General features: G+C 46.7%; 1 protein-coding gene across 4 annotated transcripts; it reads right to left on the bottom strand.

The window, feature by feature from the left end:
• Nucleotides 1-1862: 1862 nt before the first annotated feature.
• NEIL2 (nei like DNA glycosylase 2) lies at nucleotides 1863-17626 on the bottom strand. Of its 4 annotated transcripts, XM_030312724.1 has the most exons (6): nucleotides 17278-17439; nucleotides 16859-16947; nucleotides 15199-15338; nucleotides 9816-10168; nucleotides 4827-5023; nucleotides 1863-2904 (listed from the first exon to the last, which is right to left on the bottom strand). In XM_030312724.1, the coding sequence occupies exons 3-6, from the start codon at nucleotides 15334-15336 to the stop codon at nucleotides 2591-2593; spliced, it is 1002 nt and encodes a 333-aa protein (XP_030168584.1). In that variant the 5' UTR covers nucleotides 15337-15338; nucleotides 16859-16947; nucleotides 17278-17439; the 3' UTR covers nucleotides 1863-2590. The 4 variants fall into 4 exon arrangements, with proteins under 4 accessions (XP_030168584.1, XP_030168582.1, XP_030168583.1 ...); XM_030312722.1 differs by lacking the exons at nucleotides 16859-16947; nucleotides 17278-17439 and adding an exon at nucleotides 17507-17626; XM_030312723.2 differs by having other exon boundaries at nucleotides 16859-17439.
• Nucleotides 17627-17874: the final 248 nt, after the last annotated feature.

The raw sequence follows: 17874 nt of genomic DNA, 5'->3' as shown, positions 1-17874 counted from the left end.
AATAATTCTTATAGATACAAAAAGCAGTCTATTACTCAAATAGTATTTTCACAGTATCCAGTCTGGAAGTTGGGTTTTACAAACTAATTTAAGTGAATACCCCCATTCTCTCCCCAGTCAACTCTTACATTGAAGTCTTAACCTGCCATGTGGGATATTAGGATAGGATCTTTAAAGAGGTGACTAAGGTTAAATGCGGTCGTAAGTGTGGGGCCCTAACCTATATATAGGACTGGTATCCTTCTAAGGAGGGCAAGAGACCCCAGTTAGTACCTGCACATAGAGAAAAGTCCCTGTGGGGACACCAAGAAGGCAGCTGTAAGCCAAGGAGACAGACCTCAGGAGAAACTGACATGCTGGCACCTTGACGATAGACTTCAGGCTCTGGAACCATGAGAGCACAAATTTCTGTTAAGTTTCCCATGCCATACTATTTTGTCAGGCAACCCTAGCTGACTCGTATACAGCCTAAGGCCGAAAGAATGGCACTTCTGTAAAGTATAAAAGGTAACTAAGGTACAATTGTGTAAGATATTTATGAAAGAAATACAAAGAAAGCAGAAATGATTTAGATTGGATATAAGAATGTCATGACTGAGGGGCACCTAGGTGGCTCAGTCGGTTAAGCATCCGACTGTTGATTTTAGCTCAGGTCAGGATCTCACGGTTCACGAGATTGAGCCCCACATCGGGCTCTGCACTGACAGTGGGGAGCCTGCTTGGGATTCTCTCTCTCTCTCTCTCTCTCTCTCTCTCTCTCTCTCTCTCTCTCTGCCCCTCCCCCACTCGCCTGTGTGCTCTCTCAAAATAAACTTTAAAAAAAAGTCATGACTGAATGGGGTTGTTGATATTGGTTGCAGGCAATGATCCAAAGGAAAAACAGACAGTGGAGAGGCACATGTGAGAGCAGATTCAAATGGTGCTTGAAGAAGTTTGCCTTTTCCACACTCTGTTCCAAGGAGGAGTAAAGGTGAAATGCGTTTCATGGTAAAATAAGGTTTGGAAACAGTGGGCAAAGTAAGAGCACTTTGCTTCATTGCAGAATTTCTGGGAGCCTTTTATGAGGTCCACAAAGCACCACGAGGGGAATAAGGCATTATCTGATGACAGAACCCTTCATTTGCGAGACATCGGGGTGATGCTTCTTCCTAAGGTCATATTTTCAGAGGTGCTGCATTGAAGGAAACTTGGCTACTTTTAGGGACATACCCCTACTGATGTCAGTCATCACCTGGGTCAGTATGGGGGCACAGTTATAGAGGCCTGTACAGAAGGAACCACAAAGTTGTGAGTGATATGTGTGTGCCCTTGAACTCTGTTAACTGTGTGATCTTAAGCAACTTCCTCAGCCTCTAGTCTAGAGTTCTGTTTCCTCATCTACAAAACAAAGACTGTAACAGTGAGTACTTATCTCCACGAAAGGTTTTTTTGCAGATTATATGGCAATAACTGGGCTAACAGCTTTCCTCATAAAGTACTCGGTACATGTTAACTGTCCCTACAGGTTACAGGTCTGCCATAAAGTGGCTTTCCCCAGTGTTAACAACTCTTGATGACATAAGAGATGAATGTAAAGGAAAGCCTTAAAATATTTACCGTTTTTCCATTTTGCTCATGCAAATCACTGTCTTCTACAGGCCAGAGGTTGGCGCATGGAAATAAATCCATCTGTGCTCTGCCACATTTCATGGCAATGCAGCACACCTACGGGCAGAAGAGCAGGTGTGTGTTCACCCCCTCCCTGCCCTGCTCCTTTTCAGTGGACCCGTCGGACCAACTCAGCCAGTCCTACACAGCCGCCTTCACGAGAGCTCAGGTATTTACAGCCTAAGAGCCCTGACTACCAAATAAAGACAACAACGGAAAAGAACAAAGAGCTTTATTTTCACGTCACTGTCCTCGTTTCTTGGACATGTTGCTAACAACCTGACAACATGTCTCCACAATCCTCGATTCCTGCACTGTTCAACATATCAACACCTTAAGGAGGAAATAAGCAGCTTTTCTCTTAAGCCCACTGGGCATGGCAGGAAGGTAGCCAATTCCCGGTCCCTCTCTTCCTCCCACCCTTCTCTCGGGGTCTCCATCCCACAGGAAAGGATCCAGGTGGGTCACTACCCTCATGTGCTACTCCATCCTCATCCCTGGATCCCTCTAAGGGAACAAAGAGAGACAACTCCTTTTTCCAAATGGAGGGCCTGAAAACCAACCAAGCTTTCAAAAACAAAACCAAAGGCCTGCAAAGCAATGTGGAGGCATAGCTGTTCTCCATATGCTATCACTTTCAATACCCCACTGGGAGGTTTCTCCCTTTACCGTTGTCATAATTTTTCTCATCTTTCACAATGGCAGAATTAGATAAGAAGAATTAACCAAAACTAGAGAAAAGAAAAAAATCTAACCCTGTAGAAAGTGCCTTAGAACACCAGAGAGATGGACAGCAATGGTACTGACACCCGCCCCCCGCCCCCGACCCACGCTGCCCTCCACTTCCTGTGCCCAGTCCCACATACTGACAGTGCCCGCTTTCCTGACACTCAGGAATCAGCCCCTGCAGGGCAAAGTGTTATGAAGAAGGGGCTAGAGAGCCTTAGGAGAGCCGGCCCTGCTCTTGCTCATCAGGTGGCAGCCTGGGCTGGCACTGCGGGCACCACCAGGTGAGCCTCTGGAAGCCGCCTGGAGGCCCAAATGCCTCTTTCATAACCTGGTGCCCGACGGGGCACTGCTCCTTCTGGTAGACCTGCGTGTGCTGCTGTTTGCCCTGGAACTTGCCCCGAAGCCAGTCGGCACTGAACTCCACCACGTGATCCACCAGGGCCTCCAGATGCGGAGGACTGAGGAGGGAACCAAGAGAAAGGGGATGGATCCCAGCTCTGTACAAGGCTTCGTTCTTAATGATGTTCCCTGGGAGGAGGCAGGGAGAGGGCAAGGGAAGGAAAAAGAACACATCCATGAGGAGCGCGGTCTGCAAAGTTAGTAGAGCAAACTGTAGCTGGTCAGATGGCGGCAGGGGGCTCCTCCAGGAGACATGGAGCCAGCTCTACCATGGACTGGAGGCTCTTGGGCAAGTCACATATCCTGAGTCAACTTCCTGTCTCCCAAGCGGGTTTGCTAATACTTACCTTTAAGGTTGCTGTGAAGACGGAATGAAGTAAACTTAGGCATGGTCCATGTTACAGCAAAGAGGTTATCAAAACAGGCTATGGAACCTGACCATCTGCCTTTGAACCCCTGCTCAACCAGATCCTAGCTATGTAACTCTGGCAAGTTCCTTAACTTCTGTAAGCTTCACTTTCCTCAGCTGTAAAATGGGGCTTGGTTACCTGCTTTTGTGAGCAGTAAATGAGAATTCTCTCTCTTTCTCTCTCTCTCTCACACACACACAAGCACAAATGCTGAGCACTGTGGCTGGTACACAGAAAATACTCAATAAATATTAGCTGTTATTATTTAAAATGTCAAGCATAATGCCTGAAGTAGAAAGTGTTTAAGAGGTATTATTTCATTATTTTTCTACTGCTGCCACGTTCTCTGAAGTCAGCCTTGAGCCCTCCTTCCAGAATCAGTTAACTGATTCTCTTCAAAATGTTCCAGCAGCGCACTTTCTTTAATCTCTACTAGGCATTTGCCACAATCTATCTTAAGTTGTGGTGACCTGAGTCCATGCTCACCAGGCCATTAATAACCTCCTTAAGAGGGGAAGCTGAGCGTGGCGGAAAGCAAGTGTTCAGCATGTGTGGACTGGATGCATGACCAATTCACTGGCAAACCGGTTTCACGGCTCAGCTGTACCATTTATCTGCAATGTGTCCTCTGCTTTAGTTGCTTCATCTGAATAAAGGGAAAAGTAATAAGTAACTATCCTACAGAGAAACAGTAAGAATGAAAGCACGTGCCTGGCATATTAGAGTCACTTGAAAAAATGTTGGCTGTTATTACTATGGTTAGTAATAATGACTAGTTAGTAGAGCATTAGCTCCCGCTATAAATATCCCAAAGGCTACTTGTAAGGGTCTCTTTATTCCTCAGGGCTCAGGGACTCCCACAGTCTTACTGTGAAAATGTGAGGCCGCTGTCTGGTGAGCCCCTGGGCCTCCTCCCTGCTCACGAGGTGAGCCGTGGCTGCGGCAGGCAACACGAGGCCTCGGCTATGAGGTGATTTTGTCATCACCGGCTCGCTCGATTGCCTCAGCAGCCAATCACAGGTGCACTTATTCTTCTGCTGAAGCAGGAAGAGCAGTAAGTTTTTCTAGTTCAGGCTGTTCTAGTTTTCACAGTGCTCAGCTCTCCCCGCCTCAAAGCGCTCACAGTTTCATTGCTCATGACCCTTGCACAGAGAGAGGGAACCTGCTTCCTTGGTCATCTCTTTTAAGCTCCCAGAGGAGGCCTGAGGCTTGTGTGCTTCGGCCAGCAGGCAGCTCCACCTGCCCAAGAGAGGCCCCACCAGCGAACGCGGTGCTCTCCCTCAGCAAACTGTACAGCTCTCAGTTCCCAGCAGATACGGATCAGGTGATCGAGTACCTGCCGGGTGCCAGGCACCGCACCAGGCAGTGGAGCATTCAAGGAGGAAGAAGACAGGGCTCCTGCCCCTTAGGAAGTTACACTGGACTGTGGCCACCGGCAGACTCCAGCTTATAATATAATTAGGATACGAATTCTTCAGCTAGGAGAGAAGTTAGAAATTGCCTAATCTAACTCCCTCAGTTTAAAGATGAGGGAAGTGAAGCTGAAGAGATTAAATGACCTCCTCAAGACCAGCAGTACTGGCACACTTTGGGGGGGGGGGGGGGGGGGGGGTGGTCTCCTCCCTCTCCCATCAGTCATACCTAAACCAGAGAAGTATCTTTGGTCCAGCAGTGTATAGCAGACAGGCTGCTCTTGGCTCAGAGCTTCCAAGGCTCGTGCTCGATGGAACTTTTCGGACAAGATGTCAGAAGCGGGTATGACCACTGGGGAAGGGCTCCAAGCCATCTGACAATTATAAAATGCCAGGAAGCCGCCACCGCCAAAGTACAGGACCAACCTGGGAAGAAAGAAAAGATCGTAAGTCCATACATTTCAGTCCATACATTTTATACACACAGTTCCCACTCGAGAGTCAGGCCAGACATCCATAGTGCTCCCACTCCACAGTCAAGATTAACCCATGGGGCACCTGGATGGCTCAGTCGGTTGAGTGAATGATTTCGGCTCAGGTCATGATCTCCTGGTTTGTGGGTTTGAGCCCCACATCAGGCTCTGTGCTGACAGCTCAGAGCCTGGAGCCTGCTTCCCATTCTGTGTCTCCCTCTCTCTCTGCCCCTCCCCCACTCATGCTCTGTCTCTGTCTCAGAAATAAACATTAACAAAAAAAAAAAAAAAAAAAGATTAACCCAGGGAAGTTAAGATCCCAAAAGAGAAAAGGGATGGCTCTGCCAGCATCAGAAAAATCTCAGGGCTAAATGCGGTGATTAAAAGAAGACATCTGTATCGCTTCATTTCTCTGATCACAGCAATACATGTTCACTGAAGACAATGTGGAACACACAGAAAAGTCTTAAAGCCCAGCACGTGTGGCTACCTGCACAAAACACAGTTCGTTAAGAAGGACAGAGAAATGAATACTAAAGAGGTACCACTACTCCCAGTCCAGGCAAGATTTACTGAGAAATCCATACCCACATGTACTCCCAGGGGCTTCCTGAATTCCAAGGACAGAGGAGAAACTTTAGGAACTTTGATAAAGAAACAATGGGTTACTTTGTGAGGGCAGATAATCAGACCGCAACCGGACTCCACATCTGAAAGGGAATATCCACGTATCTGACGTAGCTGGCACCTTATGTGGAAGTGAAGGGACAACTTCAGAGGAAGAGGACTCAGAGACACATCTACCATAGCAACTGAGGTTAACTACTCAAGGAAGACTAACTTTCCAATGGGATGAGAGCAGCAGGGACCTCAAGCCAAGGGGAGATGAAAAGGGGGGGTCATAAGGGGCAGCACTGGGTTGTGTAATATTTATTGTGAGATCTAAGCAGACTATACAGTAGCACACCGGAGAACTGTAATGTGTTAGGAAGGCATTCTTGAATCAGAAGATACCCATGTTCATGTGTTTTTAATATTAATTAATTTACCTACACATAATTAATACTATTATATAGTTAACAACCTGGAACTAAGGTTCTAAACGATCTCAGCAAATGCAGGAGATAGGGTGGGTATGACAGAAAAGCAGCAGTGAAGTAGAGACATTTTAAAGGTCTCCTCTCAGAATGATGAAGGAGAGTGAGCAAAAAACCAGTTTCAATAATAAGGGACAGGTGTCATTCACTTAATGTCATTAAAAACTCAGTCATTATTAGCTAAGAAAAAACAAAGGTCTAATTTAAAGACAAGATTATTAGCAATAGAAAGAAGATGAACAGAAGCACTTCCAAATTAACAGGAGTTAAAAAGAGGAAAAAAAAACTTGAAAAATCCAACAGAAGGAAAGAAACAAGATAAAATAAAATGGCAAATGGAAGAAATCCAAATACTGCAGCTACCCCATTCCAAAACACAGTTTCGGTTTGACTTTAAAGAGATACCAAAGCCGGGGCACCTGGGTGGCTCAGTCAATTGAATATCCGATTCTTGGTTTTGGTTCAGGTCACAATCTCATGGTTCATGGGTTGGAGCCCCGTGTCAGGCTCTGGGCTGCTGGTGTGGAGCCTGCTTGGGATTCTCTCTCCTCTCTCTGCCCCTCCCCTGCACGCTCTCTCTCAGAATAAATAAGTCAACTTAAAAAGAAATAGCTGGGGCGCCTGGGTGGCGCAGTCGGTTAAGCGTCCGACTTCAGCCAGGTCACGATCTCGCGGTCCGTGGGTTCGAGCCCCGCGTCGGGCTCTGGGCTGATGATGGCCCAGAGCCTGGAGCCTGCTTCCGATTCTGTGTCTCCCTCTCTCTCTGCCCCTCCCCCGTTCATGCTCTGTCTCTCTCTGTCCCAAAAATAAATAAACGTTGAAAAAAAAATTTTTTTTTAAAAGAAATAGCTACGAAAGCCAGATGTTCACTGTTTATAAGAAACATACCTAACATCAATGAAAAAGCATGCCTATAACTAAGTAGAAAAAGACCAAATGGGGGGCCAACCAGAGTAGCATTATTCACATCAGGAAAGGCAGAATTCAAGATTAAAGGCAAATAGAATGTATGTTATTATTTAATAATAAAGCTACAAAGAACCTATGAGAGTCAGAGACTTTGATGCCTTGAACAACAGGGCAGCAAAAACATAAACACACTAGAAAGACAGGAGAAACTTTATAAAACCACAATCACCCTAGAGGATTTTAACACTCTTCTTCCCACACTTGGCATATTAAATAAAAAAATAAGCAAGGATAGAGAAAATTTGAGTTCTCAAAGCAATAACCTATTCTTAACAGTTTCATAATGTTTTACTTTGATCTTCATTTACGTACATAAAAATGTAAGCAAAGATCAATGATGTGTTTGGCTACAGATCTTAACAGATGCCTAAAGTAGAAAATTTACAGGCTGACTGTCCTGATCAGAATCCAGTAATAAAATGACAACAAAATGATGACCCCACTCAAACATTTGGAAAATGAGTAGACACTCTTCCCTTATAGAGTATATAAAACTAGTATTATTTATTTGAAAGACGAACAAAGTTGATAAAACTCTGGTAAGCCTAATTAAGAAAAAGAGTAGGGTGGGGGACAAAGGAAAATATAAAACATGAAGGATAAAAAAAACAGATATAACTTGGCAAGAGAAGATTTAAAGAAAAGACCCCTGGGGTGCTGGTGGCTCAGTCAGTTAAGCATCTGACTCTTGATTTTAGCTCAGGTCATGGTCTCATGGTTGTGGGATCGGCCCCGTGTTCAGGCTCTGTGCTGACAGCATTGGAGCCTACTTGGGATTCTCTCTCTCCCTCTCTTTGACCCTCCCCTGTGCACAATCTCAATCTATCTCTCAAAATAAATAAATAAAAAGACACCGAATAGCCAAAGTAATGTTGAAAAAGAAAACCAAAGCTTGGAGGCATCACAATTCCGACTTCAAGCTGTATTACAAAAAGCTGTAATCATCAAGACTGTATGTACTGGCACAAAAGCAAATATGTTTATTAATGGAACAGAACAGAGAATCCAAAAATGGACCCACAAATGTATGGCCAACTCATCTTCAACAAAGCAGGAAAGAATATCCAATGGAAAAAAGACAGCCTCTTTAGCAAATGGTGTTGGGAAAACTGGGTAGCAACATGCAGAAGAATAAAACTGAACCACTTTCTTACACCATACACAAAAATAAACTCAAAATGGGTGAAAGACCTAAATGTGAGACAGGAAGCCATCAAAATCCTAGAGGAGAACACAGGCAGCAACCTCTTTGACCTCAGCTGCAGCAACTTCTTACTTGACATGTCTCCAGAGGCAAGGGAAGCAAAAGCAAAAATGAACTATTGGGACCTCATCAAGATAAAAAACTTCTGCACAGTGAAGGAAACAATCAGCAAAACTAAAAGGTAACCAATGGAATGGGAGAAGATATTTGCAAATGACATATCAGATAAAGGGTATATCCAAATTCCATAAAGAATTTATCAAACTCAACACCCCCCCCCAACACACACAAAAATAATCCAGTGAAGAAATGGGCAGGAGTCATGAATAGACCCTTTTCCAAAGAAGACATCCAGATGGCAAACAGACACATGAAATCTTTTGTTGTGAATTTATTTAGTGGCATTATTTTCCCCGCCATTATCTGCGATTGTGCACATACTGTGTGGCTTAAAATATTGAGACTTGCATAAAGTAAGGGCATCATAATAAGAGTAAACTTAATCTTCATTATCTGTCTTCTGAGAGTGCACAGGGGGTTCAGCCTCAGCCTCAGGACTACCTGGTTGTCCCTTCCCACAGTGCTGAGATGTACATTCTAATTTGTAAGTTTTCTTTTTTTCTTTAAAAAAAATTTTTTTTAACGTTTATTTATTTTTGAGAAAGAGAGAGACAGAGCATGAACGGGGGAGGGACACAGAGAGAGGGAGACACAGAATCGGAAGCAGGCTCCAGGCCCTGAGCCATCAGCCCAGAGCCCGACGCGGGGCTTGAACTCATGGACCGTGAGATTGTGACCTGAGCTGAAGTCGGACACTTAACCGACTGAGCCACCCAGGCGCCCCTGATTTGTAAGTTTTCAAGGTCTCAGGACAAATTATCCATTAAACTCTGACCAACATATTTTACCCCCATGGAAAAAAATGTATAATATATACATGCTATATCTATAGATCATATCTACAGATCCATATATCCATAAGCTTTATATATACATATACACATATATATAAATATAAAAGAATCCAGCCAAGTGTGAGCACTTCTGCAAGGCCATGAGAATGTGCGTTCTCCGTGACCAGCAATGACTCCTTTGGGAATCCGTACTAAGGGAATAATCCTGGAAATGGACAGAGACTTACACACCAAGGCATTGCTCTCACAGTGCACTAGTCAAGCCATAAAATGTCCTTCAGAGCCATCCCCCCCTTCAGGAGCCACACCTGTTGGGAAAGTTCTTCCCTTTTTCTAAGCTGCCCCAGTATGTTTCCTCCGCTCTCTGAGTACAGACCACAGACTGCTGTCTACTATGGGTAGACACAGAAGTGTCTTCTCTCTCCTAGGAAGTGTGCAGCTGGAGAGCAGGGAGGATAGCCATGTGAGTGAGCCCACAGAGCCTAGCCCCAAGCCTGCACGGGGGCGTTGTGTTAAACACTGCAGAGCCACAGCCCACAGCCCACTCAACCACGCCATTACCTTGGAATGGGGTCCCTCCAGTCACCCCTCTTGTTTGCTTTCTTCGCTCTGGAGAACTCGTTCATCCAAATGCTGCCAAATAAACCAAAGCTGACCTGCAGCCACCTCTCAGCACCTTCTGTGGGAGTGTCTCCCCGCAAACACTCCAAACCATTGTCTCCACTGGGAACAACACGCTCCAGGGACTGAGAGGACCGGTTGATTTCCCGGCTGCTGGGCCCCAAGGCCTGCTTTTGGTCCTCAGCCTCTTCCTTCTTCTCTCCTTCCTGCAGAGGCTCCGGTAGTGAGTTGTTGCCAAGGGACCCAAGTTCTTCATCTGGATCAAATCTAAGGAATAATTTCTTTCCATGGACCTGAAAAAAATGAAAGTGATCTAAGCCTTTGTTATGGAGTTGTGTTCTCCCCACATTTGTACAGTCAAACTTAACCCACAGTGTGATGGTATCTGGAGGTGAGGCCTCTGGGAGATAATTAGGTCATGAGAGTGAAGTCTTCATGAATGGGATTAGTGCCCTTAAAAGAGACCCCAGAGAGCTCCCATACCCCTTCCACCAGATGAGGACAGCAAGAAGGTGGCGGTCTATGAACCAGGAAGCAGGCCCTCGCCAGACACCCAAGCCGCCAGGCTGTCTGATCTTGGATTTCCAGCCTCTGGAACTGTGAGAGATGAATTTCTGTGGTTGATAAGTCACCTCATCTGTGGTATTCTGCTAAAGTAGTCTGAATGGACTGGGACAGGCTTACAGCCCCAAAGAAGGGAAGACGAGAAAAGGGGTATGCAGGTATCTCTCTGAATGCAAATTTATCCCTTTTTGCCTCTTCCATGAAGCTCTCCCAAGTTGAATGTTTTGTACTTGCCTTTTGCTCTCCACTCAAGTGGTGTGGGCAGTCAGCACACAGTTTTCAAAGTGATTGAAAGCAGAAGACTTAGATTAGCAACGACACAGATCCATGCTATACAGCAGGACCACCCTAGAATTCCTGAGGGGAAATGCTTTCACGGATTGGCTAAGAAGTAAATGCAAATTGTCATTCTTGTATTTAATTAATACCTTTCTTTGTTAGAAATAGCCAGCACACACACCACACAAATTGACAGCAGCTAAAGTACTGTGTACACTCTAAATACACAATGTATTTTACACATTGTAAAAACTGGTACTTCTCAACTCACTGAAATTGGATTCAGAAGAAACCACAAGAGAACTCACAATAAAAAACTATAATCAATAAAAATTGAGTATCGATCAACAAAAACTGATCCATGAATCAAACCATAAAATGTATATAAAATGTAATAAGAATTCACCTCATCCCAATGAAAATGATTTCAGTAAAAGAGGAGAAAGGGAAATGTATGTAAAAGAATGTTCCAGCTGCTTCGTATTCTATTTTCATATTGCTAGCCCTAGTATGGAATATGCATGTCCAGATTCCAGGATGAGCCAGATCTGCATGATTTGAAATTCAGGCAAAACCAAAACACCCGGCGTCAATAATGGAATCGCCTATGTTGCTTTTTCAGCCACCCAAAGTACGTACTTAGAGATCACACAGTTCTGATGTCATCTCCAATTTGTCAGTGAGTATACACATTATAACTGTAGTTCTTCGAAATCCTCTCCCTAAAAGAGGGCATTACCTTTCTAAAGAATTCCAGAATAACTCATCTGCAAGTCTGAGCACGGCAGTTTGCTGCCACATATTAGAAACAGCTTTAACTGAGCTACATAAAAAAGTGAGCAAGAATTAAGTGGGCAAAAACAGGCTTTGTTCCAGAAAATACCGTCTTGATGAAAATTCACCAATGTTGGTATAATGCTGTATCTGTCAAATGCCCCTGAGGATCAAAACATTCATCAGGTCAAAAAATGCCTAGGTCAAGACACTGTTGGCAATTTCTACTGTCCCTCTTTTAAATTCCTGTGAAATTGTTGTTACTTCAATTAACTGACCATTAATTGAGCTTATACAATGTGCCAGGCAGTGCGCTAGGCTCTGAGGGGCATACAGATGAGTAAGTCTCCACTCTTTCCCTCTGGAAACTCATTATTTCAAAAGGAAATTCTTGACACATGCTACAACATGGATGAACCTTGAAAACATTATGCTCAGTAAAAGCAGTCACAAAAGAATACATGTTGCATGATTCCATATATGTGAAATGTTTAAAAAAAAGGGGGGGGGCAAATTTATAGAAACAGAGAATAGATTAATGGTTGCTTAGGGCTAGGGGTGGAAAGTTGGGGTGAAATGGGGAGTGACTGCTAACAGGCACAGGGTTTCTTCCTGGGGAGATGATAATGTTCTCAAATCAATTGTGGTGATGGTTGTAAAACTATGTGAAGATACTAAACACTACCAAATTGCACATTTTAAATGGCTGAATTGTATGTTATGTCAATTATATCTCAGTAAGGCTGTTACGGACTTTTTTTAAATTGGAGGATTGGTTAAAAGTCTAAGTATGTAGGGGGGTTGGATTAGATCTCCCACTCCACCCAAAAAGGATGGAATAGAAACATTAACAGCCATGTAAGGACTCAATACTTATCCCCCATGCACTCTTTCTCAGGCAGCTCCTGGAGTGTGTGCTTTGCAAAATGAGAGGGAAAAACAAAGAAGATATGGAACCTGGTGTAGGGAGACTGTTGACTGCCTCCCAAGCTCCCTCTCTCCTCTTCCCTACTGACAAACCTGCTGAATTATGGGAACCTCAATATTCTCAGCTAAAAATCTCTGTCTCCCAGACTCCCTTAGAGATGGGGCAGCCAGTGATACATATGCAGGAGTGGTCAAATGTGGTTTCCAGAAAAGCTCTTTAAATCAGGTGAACCATGGAGAGCCTGGGTGTCTCAGTCAGTTAAATGTCTGACTCTTGGTTTCAGCTCAGGTCATGATCTCACAGTTTGTGGGATGGAGCCCTGCATCAGGCACCGCACTGTTAGTGAGGGGGCCTGCTTGGGATTCTCTCTCTCCTCTCTCTGCCCCTCCCCCACTCTCTCTCTCAAAATAAATAAACTTAAAAAAAAGTAGTAAAATAAAACAGGTGAACAAGCAGCTTTCAGGTCCCTTCTGCCCTATCCCTCTTTCTTCCTCCCTAGAATGTAATGGCTGGAATCCCAGCAGCCATGTTATCATCATGAGGATGAGAGTCACACCCCAGGGAGGGGAAAGCAGAGACCCTGATGCCTAATGATCTTGTGTTGTTCCCATACCACTCTGGACTGCCTCCTCTAGACTTCCCATTATGTCAAGGAAGTGAAGGGGGGAGCGGGGGGCAGGGGGTGGCACGGAGGAACCTCCAGACATGAATAAGCTGTTCTTCTGAATCTGTCATGAGTAATCAAACACAATTCCAGATATAGAACCAACAAGGAAAGACAGGGAAAGTGACATGCCAGAAAAACAGGTGGCACAGAGTGGGGCCAATCTTTTCCCTGCTTCATCAGCCCACTGTTCTCATTCCTGTCTGTAACTGCTTCAGAAACCTGAAATACCCTTCTTTTCCTTTTGGTCCATCGAAATTCCTACATCCTTCAAGGTCCAACTCAAATCCCACCTCCTTCATGAAGTCTTTTACTCTAGGCCCCAAGGACCTCTTCTCTGTTGAGGCCCTCAAATGGGGCTTAATCATATGCTCTTCTCCTTCCCGTTCACTGTTACCTAACAGTTTCCTCTGTTGTCCATCCAGGTCTTACTTTCCAAATTCGACTCTTGGACCCTTAGGAGGGAGACGTGCAGAGAAGGAAGTGCAGTGATGAGAACTTACCACCCACATGCCAGGCTGTTCCCCAAGGCCATGTCCCGCAGGGTTCTCAGGCTTCCACAACACCCAATTTCTACCTTGGTTTTCTAGGAAACTGGCTCCCAGTTCTGTCTCGAGATTTCCTTTTCCACACATTCTTCAGTCCACTCAGCCATTCCATATATATTCTCGGAGAGCTAGTTCTGTGGCGGGCACAGGCTAAGTGCTAGTGATCCAGAGGTGAAAGGATATAATCCTGCCCCTGCAAACCTTGCAGTGTAGCATCTGGTCAAAGAGTCCAAAGGCTCCCGTGGGAGGAGCACAGACCTGGAAGTCAGGGGAGCCGGCTTCCAGGTAGCTATGTCAACTTGGGTTGAGAGTTCTACCTCTCTGAGCCCCCATCTCCAAACGTTGAAAATATACGTGAAGCTCTAGAAGACCTCTTTCAGTTCTAACCAAGAATGGTTTTATAACCTGAGGGGGGGTGTGTGAAGGGTAAGGTGGAAAAAAGAGAATTAGCATTTATGGAACGCCTATCTGTGCCAGGCATAAAGTCGGTTTAATACAATTTTAACTGGTAAGTGATTTATCCCCATTTTATGATTGCAGAAACTAGAGCTAAGAGATTAAGCAATTTGCTTAGGAGCACACAGCTAAAAACCAGAGCTAATTTATTTTTTCTATAGGTAATTACCATATATATGCCTCCTAAGAGCAGGCACTCAGCTTAGTGCTAGGCATACAATACTGATGAGGGCACAGGCCCTGACCTGTTTATCTGTCTCCTCCATTCAACAAGTAAAACAAATTCAATTGGAGGACCCCCCACCCCCCACCCCCGCCCGCCTTTCAGGGTAGGGGGGCCTGGAAGCACAGAGAAGTCTCTCCCCAGCTTTAGAGCAGGCAGGCAGGCTTCTCAGAGGATGTGATGGCAAGGCTGAATCCTGAAAATAAGGAATTACCATGGTCACATGAAGGGATAAGAATGGGGCAGATTTGGGGAAAAAAGGAAGACTTGCCCAAGCAGGGGAGCAGCATGTCAAAACCCTGAGCAAGAAGGATTGGTAGAGGAGCTCCAGATAGTTCAATATGATTGGAAGCGAGATTTAGGGCAGGGTAAGAAGCAGGCCTAGAGGAAGAGCCACAAGTCAGACCACAGGAGCCCTGGGACCCTCCTTGAGGCAATTCTGACTTATGCTCAGGGCAAGGATGAGCCAACCGGAATCTAGATCAGAAGGCTATGCTCTTTCAGAGGAGAGGCTGCATGGGGTCTTAGCATGGCTGTCTTGGGCTCAAGGAAGCGACAGCATGGCAAGTCTGGAGATAAATTCTTTTTTTTTTTTTTAATGTTTATTTATTTTCGACAGAGAGAGAGAGACAGAGCATGAGCAGGGGAGGGGCAGAGAGAGAGGCGGAGAGAGAGAATGGGAAGCGGGCTCCAGGCTCCTAGCTGTCAGCGCAGAGCTTGACATGGGGCTCGAACTCACAGACCGCGAGATCATAACCTGAGCCGAAGTCGGACACACAATCAACTGAGCCACCCAGGCGCCCCTAGAGATAAATTCTACGGGAGTCACAGGACATGCTGATGGAGCCAGCCCATTTATGTGAGGTATCAAGCCCAAATCAACTCACCTGGTTGTCTAGGAGCCACAGGGACTGAAAGCTGGCAGGGTTTAGCTTCTTACTGCTGCCCCCTGTCTTGACCACCTGCTGCCCCACAAAGGGGGAGACCAAGTGGTGGAACTTCCTCACAGATGGTCCTTCTGGCATCCCTGCAGGCAGAAGTGGGGAAAAGAAGCTAGCTTTTCTCTAGCATTTTTTATGGGTGCCAAGTTCCAAGCAGCTGTGTTTTGCCATCAGCTTGAAGAGTATAGATGGCCAAAAAGAGAGTGTGGCTGAGAAGAGGGGTCAGATCAAAGAGAAGGATCAGCTGTGCCAGGGTGTGGGCCAGTTCCCCAGTAATGGCCCAGTTTCCTTCTCCAGTCCCTCTCACCTTTCTTCATGCAGCAAACTTGTTACACACCAACAGCATGCTAGGCATCACGTCATGGGAGCCTCCACTTTGCTCCTGTGGCGGCTTGGACGGGAGCTGGCCCTAGGTAATTTGCCTGCACCGTGGGCCCCAAACTCCTCTCCACACTTTCCCTGTCCTCCCCCTTCAGCAAAATTATTCCAACCCACTGCTGCTGATTTCTCTCCCCACTTTTAGGGGAGAAATGGTGATGGAAGAGAAGGCTGTAAGGGACACAGAGACACAGATGTGGATGTGGTCTTCCCAGGACCACCCCACTAGTAGGGGTTCTGTGTGTGTGATGACAAATACAGAGCTCAGAACCATGACAAGTGCAGACAGGGGGTCATGTTCGTTGCGAGCAGGGAGAGGCCACATCCAGCTTAACTACAGATAATTATTCCTGGTAACTGCAAACAGCTAGGGTTGTTTTAACCCTGATCCATGGTTATCTGTGACCTCCATCTCTCTCTGCCCCCAATCACCCAAGTTCACTCAGAGTTTACGTATAAGCATTCAGATGTTTGAGTCTGAGTGGCCTGTACCCAGGTTTCCTGCAGCTAGGAGTCCCTCCCCACCCCACCCCTCCCCTTAACCAGGGCACACTACTTAACCATCCATTTCCTCACCTGCACAAGACTCTATAAGTTATGACAAAACCCCAAAGAACTAAGCAGGTACCTGGTATGGTGGGAGCTATCGTATTTCAGCAGTTCTAAAAAACATTTAAAGTTTTCCAAAATGGGGATGCCTCTTACTATATGCGTGCTTTCTCATAGTTTTTTTTTTTATTGTTGTTTTGTTTTTTTAAATTTTTTTCAACGTTTATTTATTCTTGGGACAGAGAGAGACAGAGCATGAACGGGGGAGGGGCAGAGAGAGAGGGAGACACAGAATCGGAAACAGGCTCCAGGCTCTGAGCCATCAGCCCAGAGCCTGACGCGGGGCTCGAACTCACAGACCGCGAGATCGTGACCTGGCTGAAGTCGGACGCTTAACCGACTGCGCCACCCAGGCGCCCCTTCTTTCTCATAGTTTAATTAGCAGCACGTTCAATAATGTGTATTTTAAATTTGATGGTGCTTTAGATTCGCTAAAAAGTAGTGCTATTTCTCTTAATCAGGCCTTCAAGATACTGGAGAGGCTTTACTGACAAAAAGTTCTGGATTGCAAGGAGACCTGCCAGACTGGAGCGGACCTAAACCTCAACCAGCTCTCTGTACCCAGGCCATCTCCAACGGAGGAAGTTTCTGGAAAAGCGTCCATCTGAAATGCACTTACCCTTTGAAATTTCTTGACACAGGGGCGTATTTCTTTTAGGTATACTTATGGAGATGTAAAACTGGGCAGCAAGTTACCTCTGCCATAGCCTGAAGGGACCAGAAGGGGAAAGGACAAAGATTTGATGGGGACATCTTGCCTACTCTCAAGGCCCCTCCTTAGAGAGGCTAACCGCCGTGAGGCTGGTTAATGGCTTCGTAGCGGCCACGCCGAAATCGGCAGAGGAGAGGGGCTTCAGGGCGTCCTCCCTTCTTGAGGTAAACCACTCAATCCCCGAGGGTGGCTCTAAAATGGCTACTTTTCCCTAAGTCTCCCAGGGCGAGGCAGGGAGATGGGCAGCCGCAGAGACAGGGCTGAAGAGCACGGGGGGGAACCTCCCAGGGGTAAATGCAGGGACTCACAGCGGTAAACAAACCAACCAAAAAATTGGGCCGCGGGTGCGGATTCCGGAAAGGATGCTTCTAAAACTGTCGGTCACTGCGTCGTCGCGCAGGTAGCTGGTGACGACCCCGCGCAGGCCGCGGGAAAACCGGGCACTCCCGGCCGCAGGGGCTCCGCGCACCGCTGCGCAAGGGGCCTGCACCGTCCTGGCCTGCTCCTCCCTCCCCGCAGGCGCGGGCCACGGCGGGGGCGGCCGGCGGAACTCACCGGCTGCGGCCCGCACCCCTCAGCCCGCCCCAGGACCACGGCGCCGCTTCCGAGCACAGGACGGAGAGGACGCGGAGGCTGGCGTGCGCCCGGCTCTACCCGCGGAACGGTCCCGGGAGAAGCAGGTCCAGATCCCGAGGCGGGGAGGGGCGGGGTAGCGCCAGGCTCCTCCCCCAGGGGGGCAGGGCTCCGGTGTTCGGCCGGGGCGTGTGGTGGAGCGGGACTCCGCCCCCGAGAGGGAGGGGGGGAGAGCGCAGGGGGCGGGGCCCTGCTCTGGCTGGGGAGGGCGCGAGGCTGAGGGGGTGGCCGCGTGTTGGGCGTAAAGGGCGGGAGAAAGGGAGGGAAGGGCACAGAGAGGCAGATATCGA

The sequence above is a fragment of the Lynx canadensis genome, chromosome B1, assembly GCF_007474595.2.
Source record: "Lynx canadensis isolate LIC74 chromosome B1, mLynCan4.pri.v2, whole genome shotgun sequence".
In the NCBI taxonomy this organism is placed as follows: domain Eukaryota; kingdom Metazoa; phylum Chordata; class Mammalia; order Carnivora; family Felidae; genus Lynx; species Lynx canadensis.
The sequence above is the reverse complement of the archived record's forward strand: the minus strand, read 5'-3'. Positions and strand labels throughout refer to the sequence as shown.

What these genes read in the sequence shown, in the direction of transcription:
- NEIL2 (XM_030312722.1), bottom strand. Translation starts at nt 15,336, where the DNA reads ATGCCAGAAGGACCATCTGTGAGGAAGTTCCACCACTTGGTCTCCCCC. An exon ending in TGTGGCTCCTAGACAACCAG is followed by an intron (nt 10,169 to 15,198) that starts GTGAGTTGATTT and finishes CATTTTTTTCAG; the next exon opens with GTCCATGGAAAGAAATTATT. An exon ending in AAGATACTTCTCTGGTTTAG is followed by an intron (nt 2,905 to 4,826) that starts GTATGACTGATG and finishes GCCTCCTCCCAG; the next exon opens with GGAACATCATTAAGAACGAA.